The 13,337-nt window shown below is 34.6% G+C and overlaps 1 protein-coding gene across 1 annotated transcript; it reads right to left on the reverse strand.

Annotated features, from left to right (window-relative positions):
* Positions 1–7,835: 7,835 nt before the first annotated feature.
* Positions 7,836–12,792, reverse strand: LOC127073294 (ubiquitin-like-specific protease ESD4). The gene is made up of 9 exons (XM_051014439.1): positions 11,710–12,792; positions 11,452–11,528; positions 11,279–11,372; positions 11,050–11,148; positions 10,790–10,882; positions 10,578–10,697; positions 9,944–10,047; positions 8,769–8,841; positions 7,836–8,406 (listed from the first exon to the last, which is right to left on the reverse strand). The coding sequence occupies exons 1-9, from the start codon at positions 12,433–12,435 to the stop codon at positions 8,344–8,346; spliced, it is 1,449 nt and encodes a 482-aa protein (XP_050870396.1). The 5' UTR covers positions 12,436–12,792; the 3' UTR covers positions 7,836–8,343.
* Between the last annotated feature and the right edge of the window lie 545 nt (positions 12,793–13,337).

Genomic DNA, 13,337 nt, shown 5'->3' on the forward strand with positions numbered 1-13,337 from the left:
AATGGGATGAATGACCCAGTGCTCATCGTATTCACCTCTATTCATAAACTTTAGTACAATTCTAAGCATGCGATTGGAAAGTCTCTTTCTCTCTCTCTCTCTCTCTCTCTCTCTCTCTCTCTCTCTCTCTCTCTCTCTCTCTCTCTCTCTCTCTCTCTCTCTCTCTCTTCACAAAGTAATGCAACAAGTAAGGACTATATCAACAACTTATCAATCATGAACCGAGTTGTACGATACGATCCTTAAGCAATAGAGAAGTGGGATTTGGAGAATTTCTACCCCCATTCTAAGTATCTTTGGGTATGGGACGAATGACCCAACACTCATCGTATTCACCTTTATTCATAGGCTTTAGTGCAACTCAAATCGAACGATTGATAAGGTATTCATCAACACAAGAAACAACGATAAATATATTTATCTCTCCATTTGAAAGTTAAGACGAGAGTTACATGCCACGAGCCTTAAGTGGTAAAGAAGGAATGAGACTGGAGCTTTCCTACACTCATTCTGGATATCTTTGGGTGCGATACGTTTGGCTGATTGCTTATCGTATCCACCTTTACTCATAGACTTTAGTGTGATTCTTATCCTACAACTATCAAGTCTACTCAGTCTCCATTCTAATCATTTCAATTCAATCATTCAATCACATTCTTTTGCCTTAATTACCTTGTTTTCAACCCTAGTGGGATGAACTACGAAAGCTCTGATTTCCTTATTGCATTCTAAGGATACGTAGGCAGGAGATTCCATATTCTTCGTGAGTTACCCTATTTATCAATCACTCATTCTTCATTTATTCTGTTAATACCATCTTTTTGAGATCAATCATACTTCTCCTTGGACTCCTTGTCTATCCTTTTAGGACGATTTAGCGACAATCCACCTCATCAATCGAGAGTTGTTTGGGACTACGCTCAAACCCTTAATTCAGTCTTTTTTTTGGGCTTTACCCTATAGTGGCGGTTTTGCTAGCCCATGTACTGGTAAACCCCTACTTTTCTCTTTGATTTAGAGTCTATCTCCTACTTGGATCCAAGATATTATTCTTATTTGATCTCGAACTGTTTGTTCCCCATCCAGTGTTATACTATTCCTTGTACTATACAATACTGCAATCATTACTTGAGGTGGTGGTTGTCTTGTGAGTCCCTGTTGCTTAGAAAAATATCTCTCTCCTTGTTTCATGGCAGTTAACCTCTAAAATTGGGTTTGTCTTATGAGTCCCAGTTGCTTGGACAAATACCTTTTGACACCATTCTGTTGGTACAAATTATACTCTTCATCACTGTATATCTCTCTCTATTCTCGTGGTTCCACGAACTACGATTGCTCTGATTTTCTTATTGCACAATGAGAATACGTAGGCACGAGGATGCGAATCCTTGGCGAGCATACTTCTAATTATTCCTTCTTCCGCCTTAGGGCACCATTCATATCTCTCATAATCCATTATCTACCTTTGATCATAAATCGTTCACCCCGTGACATATTATTCCTTTGACATCAAAACACACTTTCTTTGGAATTCCATACACCCTTTTAGGACGCCTAACGTATAGTCCGCATTTCTACCTAGAGTTATTCGGGACTATGCCCAGACACGTAATTCCTTCTTTTTTGGCTAATTACCATATAGTGGCAGTCATTCTAGTCCATGTATCGGTTAATACTGTTTCCCTCAATGGTACAAATCTCATTTCTCTTATGGATTCCAATACACTTTCACCTTTCGGTTTCAAACAATACTTCCTCAGTCACTTGTTATCAGAATTCTTCATTTTCGTAACTTTGGTCACTTCATTCCGTTCATCTCCATGATGCCTCATATTCTACCTTCATTCACTCCATGTGATATATCTGTTACCTTTGAGCCAAATACACTACCTCTTTGTGCTCCTTCTCGTGTCACCTTGTGAACCAAGAGATGTTTGGGACTGTCCCCAAACACTTATTTCTTCGTCTTTTCGGAATTACCCTATAGCAGCAGCCCTGCTAGCCCGTGTACCGGTAATAGCCACCTTACTCTTGGGTTCATATTTTCACCCTTGTTGGAGTTCAAAACACAATTCTTTGGTTCAGACCATACTTTGATCACAATTCTTTTCATCTCCCACCACTAGTTCTTTGAACTACAAAGCTCCAAATTTCTTATTGCACTACGAGGATACGTAGGCATGAGGGCCATAATCCTCACCGAGTACTCTATCTATTTCCTTTCCTTTTCCCATCCATTTGCGAGTAATCTTCAGATATAACACTTATTTGAGCGAGAACAATCAAAACGGTTCCCATGGAGTACCATGGATGTTTGGGGTGTTAATACCTCCCCCTTGTATATCCGACTTCCTTACCCAACATATCTCTTTCCCCTGGGTTTTATAGATGTTTTCCCTTTCCTTCGGGAATAAGTAAAGTTTGATGACGACTCTGTTGTATGCTCGAGCGTGCGATATGTTCGGGTATATTTCCGCTAGCTTCAACTCTCATCTATGGTACTCAGTACCTCCTCCGGTACCAAATGACTAAGATAATCATCAAACGTGGCATCAATCTCTTTACGTGTCATAAAATCTCTCTACGTGTCTTAGAAAGAGTAGTAGAGACCAAGGTTGTCAAACTCGTGAGTCTACTCAGACTCATAAAGGGTCTGTAAATTCGACTCACATACTCGACTCGCAAAATTGTATGAGTATATGAAAAATTAAAAACGACTTTCAAAAACTTGTATGTGACACATACATGACACCCACATATATTTTTTAATTTGTAAATACATCATATATGATAACATCAATTAACATCAAAATTTAAATTTCACACTTCATAACAAATTTCTTAACTAAAAAACTCAATAATAAAAGAAATAAAATAGAAAAGTATGTAGTTAAAGACTTAAAGTACTAATTTCTTCTTAATTGGCTACTACATAAAGAAGAAGAAAAATCATAAAACAAATATGCTAATAGCTTTAAACATCCAAAGCTACAGTGAAATCATCACCACCAATATGATCACCATCATTATCATTGATATCTTGAGTATCATCATCAAAATTTTCCCTAAATGAAATATCTTCTTCATCATTAACTAAAGTTGGATTGCTTGATATTTCACTTCCACCTAATTCAACATTACCACCCCCAACATCACTAACGCTTTGCATAACATTAGTAACAACGACATCAACTTTCACAACTTTGTTAATAATAACATTATCTTTCTCAACATAAACTTCACTTTGCACATTTTTTTCATTAGGATCTTCGGCTATCCATTCATCATCTTTACACAAGAGAATATACAAGATAAACATCCAAGTGAAACATATAAGAAAATACTTACACAACAAGGGATTGATTTACGGGAACAAACACAAACAAAGCAAGGGGCAGAATAAATGCACGTCGTCGATGAAGGAAGGAAAAAACTTTGCTGAACCAAGAGACTAGGAATGAGGCTTTCTAATTCTCGTACAAGCAAACAAAATAAGGGTTTTCTTTAAATAAAATAAATATTTTGGGGAGTTTGGGCCTTTTTTAGGTTTAAAAAAAGACAAATAAAAAACAAAAACTTATAGACTCGTAAACTCGCCATAGACTCTCGAGTCTATACGAGTTTGTGCGAGTCTACCCGAGTCTACTCGATTCTATAAATAAATAATTATATACATGAGTCTACTCGTTTTTGCTTCCTAGACTCGTAAACTCGTACAAGTTTAGATGCGAGTTTGACAACCATGGTTGAGACAACAGGGCGTCTGGGAATAGTCTGAGTGTATCCTAACTGCCACACAATGCACTCAGGAAAATGAGAAAATGTGAGACGTGAGTCGCAAGCCAACCATCCTGAGTATATCACTATATCGTCAAATGACTGCGTCTCACGATGATCAACATAGCCTATTGAAGTGCATATCCTCGACAACTAAGCGATCAAGATACACTCTAAACATCTCTATCGCCTGGTTCGCTCTGAGCGGGGCAAATGCAAAAGCATGTGACATATCCTCTGTGTAAGTCGGTACACACAACCAGTCGGAGATACGCATTGCTAGAGGATTCAAGCCTGAAAAGTTTTGGAACACACGAATCATCAGTAAGGGCGTTGCAAAAATGCAATGAAAATGACACAGAAACATTAAAAGACCAATAACTATTTTGGCAAGTAATGTGATGTTTCCCGTGACATGCTTCGTCTTCTACCTACAACTCTCTAATAACTTCGAGTATAAGTAGACCAAACAAACGGCTCCTCAGTTGTACTCATGGAAATCCTCAAAGTACTGTAGGTATACGACATTTGTATAAGTTTCACTCTTGTCAACACAAATAGCATTTCACACCAAATATAGTAGGTTTGCTCTCATAGAATATGCTCTATGGAGTCCCACCTGCTCGTCATCGTCTCCTCGGCTTTTTGGAAATCATATGTATATACCTTTTTCAGGAATTCAAACCTAGCATGACATACTCTAGTTTTTTCAAACTCCTTCATGGCATCCTCTGGGTCAAATCCCAGATAATTTACCATCATCTCGAGTGCCTCGTCTCTGCTAATCCTCCCATGATCTAGAAGTTTCCCCCATGATCGGAAGATGCAGTAAACACGATACATTGTCGAGTATGATAGACATCTCAACAAGTGGTGATGAAATGACGAGGTCTCGGTGTGCCATCTTTCCATGGATGCATTAAAAATCTCGTAGTTTACCGTAACATAACTGATCATGCACAAGTCCTTCATTCTAGATAGGGACAACGTAGCATGAAACCACTCCTCATTCGGTTGAGGAAAATTAGTAGTCTTCCGCCCATGGTTAATCAACTTCAGCGGATCACAGTCCTGTAGAAAAATAAGTTTATGCCAGAAACTTGTAATATAATAATAAACGTAATTTAAAGAGAATGAATCAAACTAATTTTACCTTTCCGTTCCAGATATGTTTGACAATATGATCTGGGTATATAGGTAGCAATAACAACTCTACAGAGCCTCCTTCAAATGCATGAGATGGCACTGACTCATCATCTTCATCAACTTAAGATGACCTTGGCTCAATAGCCTCATCAACTAGAGGTGGCACTGACTCATTAATATGAGGTCCCTTCGGTCCTTGGGGTGGCACTGATGCCTCAGGTATCTCTGGCGCCTGAATATGTGGCATTTGTCGTCTATGGAAGGTTGGGGGGAGTGATATATTGGTAGGTGAAACCTGTCTCATATGGGAAGAAGAAGATAGAGAAGCATGAGCTCCAGAAGTATATGCCTTTGCATGGATGGAGTAAACAGGAGCCTCTGAAACCTGACTTTTCTCCCTCCACACTGATGCATGTTGTGCAATTATCTCGTGCCTAAGCTTGTCGTCTCTATCAGCCATAATGCTTGTAAGTAAACCAGACAATTAGTACAAGCAACCATACAATCAAGAAAAGCAAAGAAAAAAAACTGGTAATTTGTGGAGATGCATCTTCAGGTACTGGGAATCCAAACATTGAGAAATTCTGGAGATGCATCTCCGGAATTTTCTACAACTTTTAATGTTCGTCAATGATGGTAATGCAGATCATCAAACCCAAAAGTAAAGGTTTTATCGCTATTTTTAACCATCAAACATGTTTTTTTACGGTATGTATAAACTACCATTCATCCAATTTCTACTCATTTATTACCTAAATCATCAACTTTTACTCATTTATACAAAAACACAAAAAACTCTTTAAAACATCAAAAAAAAATTACAAATTTAGAGTTTACTTCGGTGTTGGATAATATCTTTGATGTAATAAATTCTGAAGTAATAAATCGTCAACTTCAAGTTGCTAGAAACTTTAATTTTCATGTTCTAATTCTATCTATGTGAATCAGATCATGAAGGTTGTTGAATTAATTCATGAACTCATAACCTAATAGAAACTTTAATTTTCATGTTCCAAACCTTCGATTAAGTTGGCTAATGACACTTAAAGTTGGTGGACTAATCCTAAACGTAGTTATACTTAGAAATTAACTTGTAATTAAAGTAATGTATGATGGTGGAATCAAGTGTGCAAAACATGGTTGGGACCAAGTAAGGATTAGTGTTAACCAAATAGACATCATATACGTAGAAATGATACTAAGTGTTGGCTAGTGTAAATGAACCATGTTAAGTAAACCATAGAGGAATACTTAGGTTAATCTTGTGTTAAGACACCTAGGTGAATGACTCGAAATAAATCCTAATTGTAATGTAGGATTAAGCTTAACATTGACTAAGATTCTTGAATGGTATCATTTGGGATGGAAAACACTGAGTTGGTTATTATTTTTGGATGTAATATAATCGAAATAAATATATTTGTGACACTTTGCTTGTAATCAATCAAAGAGCAATTTTTGTCTCTTATACTTATCAACGAACACCTTCTTTCCCTTATAGAGATGACAATTTTATTATGATGCAGATTCCTCTAGTTCCATTAATGCAATTGTGACATGGCAAATAGTTATAAAAACCATACCTTTTATTTATTTGTATATTAACCCCTAGATTCTAATTTACCATTTCTCTCGTCGTAAACCCTAACACACATTCCACTTCCCATGGACAAACTTCCACTTCATATCAACCAAGAATGCAATCCACCCTATCCAAGTTTCTCATTCATCTTCTTGTTTGTTTTTTGAAATCTTAGTATCTGATATTACATCCGACTAACTAAATAAGACTAATTTAAGAATTATTTGTATGACTCGAATCTGAAACTTTTAAAGGAGTACACTTTCAAAATTCAAATCTTCACCACTAAACAACTATTCTTATGGACACACTTACCGTTCATATATATTCACAAAAAGTTGCCCAGTTTTCTATTTCATGTCAAATTTGCCTTTTTGGCATTAGTGAATGGTTCCACTTTAGAATTAATATTTAAAACATAACAGGTCATTATTTTTAGAGATTAAAGGTAATACATTAATCCTGTAAAATAGTTTCACTGTCATTTAATAGAGATTCATTATTCAATTATATCACACAATTAACTTAAAAATATTAAGATGATTTGACAAAATACATAATGATAATTGGTTGACAATATAAAACTATTTTACATTCTCAATGCATATCACTTTTTCTTTTATTTTTAAATAAAAGAGTATAAGGGGTCAAATTGAAGGATTTTAAAATACTCAAGAACATGTGAAAATCGAGAATAAATACTATGATTAAACCTTATATTTCGTTTATGAGGAAAAAAACATACTTATTTGGTCATTCGATGGAGAAATATATAACTAAAATATAACAGAAATTAATCTGTCATCCCCAATTAATTCTGACATCCCACATATTTTAATAATTTTCAGGACAAATTTGAATCAAAAGTACAAATGAAATTTTCGATAACTCATTTAAATAACAACCAAATTTACAATAGTTCATTTTTAAATTGTCAATATGAATTATTTATCAAAAAAAATATTACCATATCGGATATTTTGATAAATCCAATATCTGCCATATTTTTCTAATTTTTTAAAAAATTTGGTACTTCATATTCAATAAACAAAAGAAAAATATTTAACGGTATCTGATAGTATAAAAAAAAAATCAGTTGAATGTTAGGTAATAACTTGGTTGTGCGTACCTTTACTATCAACATGTCAAACATGTGCCTGGTCTTAATATCTTTTATAAAAATGAAACAATTTCTAGTCAAAATAAATGTATAAGTTAAACGTCGAATCAAACCGTTATACTATGATTTATTTAAAACAATTAATATACTTAAATTCAATTAAAATTGAGCAAACTTCCAAATACAAGACAACATAAGCAAATTTGCAAATAGTAATTCTGAACATAGATAAAAGTATAAGCTGCAAAACGTCGCATCATAGATTCAGAGCATGGAACAACCAACCAACTTATCAAAGGAATAGTCAATGCTATTCATTGCTCTCAATTTGCTTCACATGAGCTTGGATTGCAAACAAGTCCAAACCCCATTATTGTAGCCTATAGTAAAAGCAGCCACCAAAAATGGCAAGGAAGTGCATTTGTTTATTGATACATAATTTAACATCTCAATCTCAATGAAATTCCTCATCTATGGATTCACTTTTGTAGAACATGAACAATCTATGAATCTATTGCATTCTTCACTACCAACCAACTTGTTGTACTTGTTTATCAGAATGATATGTATGGTCGGTCCAGTCAATATAACAAACGCCAGAACTCTTGAATGGTTATTGTCAAGTTAGTGACATAAGTGAAGGATCCTCCATCAAAAAATTCTCTGCTAATTTGACATCAATGTTTTCTTTCCCTAATTTCTCTGGTTCTTCTCTTGCTTATTCAGCTCTCAATCTCAAAATTTCCTTACCTGTTCTAAGCCTGAAATAAGGCATATGTTCCTACAAATAGAATTGTGGAAAGGAAAATCAATTCTGAAACCATATTAAAAAATAGTCATCAAAATGAGGCTTTTGCATATGGACAAGGCATTTAATACGAGTTCACTGGATTTTGTTTAAACGTTGTAGAAAGGAAATTTGGTTTTAAAATTTATCAGTTATTGGTCACACCATGTACAACCAAATTTTTTTTTGCCAGCTGCAAATTCTAGGCAAAAAAATTTATAATGTTAATTACAGTGTTCCTTATGTGAGTGGCTTTCCAAATTTATGATTAAAGAAAAAAGAAAATATTTCTTATCTATATAATAAATATAAAACAAAGGCACAATTCAATTAATAGAAATGGAAAACTCTTTTACCTGATTGAAACACAACCTCAAGTTTCTGCTATAAAAATCAGCATATTTGACCATAAATACCCCACAATCAGACCTGCTCAAGTATAAAATTACATTTAGAAGATAATTTACTCATAAACTTCTGTAAACACGGTTCAGAGTTACAAGCATTGGTTTCTGATATTAACCGATTGGCATACAATCAAGTTCAGGTGATCAAAAACTGTATAATAGTAACGATTACTGATGAAAACCATGTCTGCCATCATAGAACATGAAAACTAAAATAACCATGTAAGTAGACCCAAGGGGTGAATCTTAGTAGTCCAAACAAAATCTCAATGACAAATAGTCAAGAAGTTAATACAGAGAGTCAAATAGAGTTGTGTGTAAGTTCGAAGTAAAGAAATATATTTGTGACAGCTTGCTTGTAACCAATCAAAGAGCAACTTTTCAATCTGATACTGTACTTATCAAGGAATACCTTCTTCCCTTAATAAACATGGCAATTTCATTATGACGTGGATCCCTCTAATTCCATTAATGCAATTGTGACATGGCAGATAGTTATAAAAAAAGCATACTTTTTCTTTTATTTGCATATTGACCCTTAATTCCTAACTTACTATTTCTCTTATTGTAAACCCTGACCCCTTTTCCCAAGGACAAACTTCCCCTTCAGATCAACCAACAATACAATCCCCCTAATCCCAATTATCCATTCATCTTATTATAAATCCTAACAACCATTCTCATAGACACACTTAGACTTCATATCTTGTCACAAAAGGTTGCTCAGTTTTTTTAATTTATTTGCCATGTCACATTTGCTTTATTGGCATTAGAGAAGGGTTCCATATCAGAATTAATTTGCAACATCTGCGTAAAATTGAGGAAAAACAGGGGACCCCTAATTGCAAAAGGGGATAAGCATTGAGGATCCAAATGGCTTAAGACAAAATGGGGGACCAAATTCACACAATCGCAATATTTGAGGGACTAAAAGTTGGAATTAAGCCAAACAAATTATACATGGGAAGCATTTTGAGTCAATGCTATAAACTTTATGTGCAGTAGAAATTTATTGCTTGATTTTTTTTATTTCTGAAGTCTTTTCCTCATTTTTAACGATCAGGAAAAATAATCAAATAAACATTGATCTCATTAAATGATTCACAAAAGAGTAAATTACAAACCCATTCTTCTGTTCAGGAAGCTCTTCAACAAATTCTTTTTCCCAATAACTTATGTCAATATCTTCTCCAGTCTTGTCCTTTACTTCATCTACAAAATATCTTGCCTGGGAAACATTAACAATAATCATTACACGTTCCAACAGCCAAAAAAATGCTTATAGAATTGTATTTACAATGTCTAAATGAATCACTCTAAGTGTTAAATGATCAAATTCAAATACTACATATTACCCACAAAGTTCACACAACAATCATAATTTATTTCCTAATTAAGTGGCTCTCTTATTCCACAAGTCTTTCATGATTTATCTGGTAATTAGAGTTAAATTTATTTTAAGTAGTTCTTTCTTGATTTATCCGTTAACAAGATAACTTTATAAGAAAATCATAGATTGTACCGACTTCGATAATCAGACGAGTTTCATTAATAAAATAAAATACCCTTAGTAATAAAGTAGTTAGTTGAGTACTATATTGATTGAGAGACAACAAATTTGGGTATTAGTGGAAAAACGTAACTAATGCTTCATTGGTAACTTGGTATATTCTAAATGAAAACTTATAAGACAATAAAATATTCCAAACAAGACACTTAATATGAGACAGGGAGTAAACTACAAGCCAAGAATATTACCAGCACTTCCAGTACTTGGGTATCAATTCCTTTCAGTGAATCAAGATACTGAAACTTCTTTTCCTTCTTATTGATAACACCTAGGCACCAATGGATCTTCTGGTGAATAGGTACAAATATCTGGGTACGACAACAAGTCAGCAACAAATCAGCATAAGCACTAATTGGTCATAAGAAAAACAAAATTTAAAAATGTGTTTCAGAATAATTACTTTATCACATTCATGTAGGCCATAGCCCAATTTCTTTTGAGTAGTCCATCTCTTCACAGATTTGTAATCATAACCATTTTTGCCACTTATTAACTGGTTTATTGGCAAATAATTCAACATTACAAGCATCAGTGACAGGACAACATGACTAAATCACAGAAAATATTTATCAACAGTGTGTTAATTTCCATGAAAGCTGAAAAAAGATTTACAAAACATGTCCCAATGTTCAGTGTATAAGGGCAATAAGAAGACACTACCTTCTTATAGAAAAAGGTGTTGAAAAAATGACAGTTCAGAAACTTCTGTGGCTCTCTTCTCTCCCTCTCTTTCAGTAACTCAAGGTACAAGTTTATCACCTGCAAACGTAAGGCACAAGATAACTGAATTTTCCGTGGAAATTCAACAATTTCAAATCATTGTATAATAAAATACCAAATCCTCCATGGAAATTCAACAAATGTTAAACAAACAAGATCAGCACATCACCTCATCGTTTAACCATCCACTTGGCCTAAGGCACTGAAACTTTTCGCCCGATATTTCAATATTGGAATTCTCATGAACAACCAAGATCTTCTTCCTGTAGAAACAAGCCTACAATCAGATATGTACATCTTAAACATTCATAAATAGCACATGGCCAAACTTTCAAAACATACCTATTGGCAGAAAAGGCTCGTGTAACCTCAACTTTTTCCTCTTTTGTAAGAGGAACAAAAGGTTCCGGCGGCACTTCCTGAAAGCCATAGTAAGACTTTATCAATTACAAACATATTTGGAATGTTTCTTATGCCTTAATAACAATGGCATTTACAGAGATACATATACACAAACATATATCTACTTATACATATACATATATGCATACATAAATGTATACATTATCTATGTGTGCTGACAGTTTAACAAGTTTTTACCTCTACTAGTTCTTTCTTTGGACGCAACAAATCAAATCCGGTTCTGCGCTTCTCGTTAAGCTGAATTTCAAATCTCAACCTACCAATTGTATCTGTTCGCTTATCGACAGCCTCCAGCAACTTCTTGTAAGCACGAACACTGGAAACATCATTCTCCGGATCCAAAGACAAAGTATCCAAAATCTTTGCAGCATCATCAACCACATTCAATTTATCATTACTCAACTCAGAAACCGAACTTGACTGTTTCTGTATGCCACCATTCACAGCCTCGACCTCCACCGGCACAGCGCACACTTCTTCTACATCTTCATCCTTTGAATCTTCTGAAACAACCTCCTTATGATCATCCTTTTCTTTTCCATGTAAAGGAATGGTAGCCAATGCAGAATAATTTTCAAATAACACATTGCTGATACCGATACCACTAACCACGGAGTTCGACGATTCTAGTTTGAAATTGTTTGATAAATCGAATTTGCGCGGTCTGCTACAGGGAGCGTGAACTTCTCTACGCAAAGGTGGCTTAGTTTCAGGGTAACGAGAAATTCTGGAAACAACATTGGCCTTGGTTGTGGTGGTGGGTAATGGTGATGGCTTATTGTGGGACATGGTTGATGATACTTTCTGCCTTTTGAACTCTGAAGAACTGGGAGATGAAGGGTTGTGATTAACGGAGAGCCACCGGTAGGGGCGTTTGCCGGTGATAGTTGTTATGATAGCCATTGAGGTGTTATTGAAAACCCCGAGTCCATTAAAAGAAAGAATTGGGGAATTTGAGAAAAGCAAACCCTAGAGAGAAAGTGAAACAAAGAGGAAGATAAACAACACCATAGCGTTTTTCAAGAAGTGGAAACCTGGATCTGGAAGGAAAAAAAAGAGCGATTGAGAAATGAGAGAAATGAAATTGCGTTCCCGCCTTGAAATTCAAACGAATTCCGTTGATGCTGCTAAAGATATATGGTTGTGTTGTGTTTAGTGTACTGTTGATTAACCTCAGAACTAACTCAGTTCCATTTACAAAGGCTTGTGTACTGATTTGTGATTGCGGCTTTTGGTTTCGTCGTAAATACATTAAATTAAATAATTATAATGATATCATGACTAGAAAGAAAACTATGAGGAAAATACAGTATCTCCCATTTAGATTTTTTTTTTTTTAAAACTATTATTTTGTATTAGAAAATGACGGATTCTTTTTATAAACTTTTTTTTTTTTCTGTATGAATATGATTTTTTTGGGGGCCTTTTGAATATTAACTGCTCTATGAAAACTTACTTCTTTTTATTAATAGATGTGATACCAAAGTTTTTTTTAAATGACATTTTTTTTAAAGATTATTATACTTATTAAAAGTATAATAGTGACAACCATACTGATGTAGGGTTGTTAGAGATTTTATGATAATATTTGGAGTTTAGAGCAAACTCATGTAGGGATGGTGAAGAGTTTTGTATGTAGTGTTTTTCGTCACCAATTAGATTCGTCTTCAACCTCAGAGTTGAAGTATTTGTGCACTTGGTGAAATTTGACATATTTTTAAATGATTTTTTCTCAACTTTCAAGATTAATAATTTCTTCAATTTTTAATATTTGGGGATTATTCTTTTTGCACAATATCATTTGT

Source organism: Lathyrus oleraceus, chromosome 4, assembly GCF_024323335.1.
Source record: "Lathyrus oleraceus cultivar Zhongwan6 chromosome 4, CAAS_Psat_ZW6_1.0, whole genome shotgun sequence".
NCBI lineage: Eukaryota > Viridiplantae > Streptophyta > Magnoliopsida > Fabales > Fabaceae > Lathyrus > Lathyrus oleraceus.

Excerpts from the sequence above, each read along its gene's own strand:
- LOC127073294 (XM_051014439.1), bottom strand. The coding sequence starts at position 12,435 with ATGGCTATCATAACAACTATCACCGGCAAACGCCCCTACCGGTGGCTC. Across the intron at positions 11,529-11,709 it reads CAAAGAAAGAACTAGTAGAG|GAAGTGCCGCCGGAACCTTT; the intron begins GTAAAAACTTGT and ends TATGGCTTTCAG. Across the intron at positions 8,407-8,768 it reads TGAGGTTGTGTTTCAATCAG|GAACATATGCCTTATTTCAG; the intron begins GTAAAAGAGTTT and ends TTCTATTTGTAG.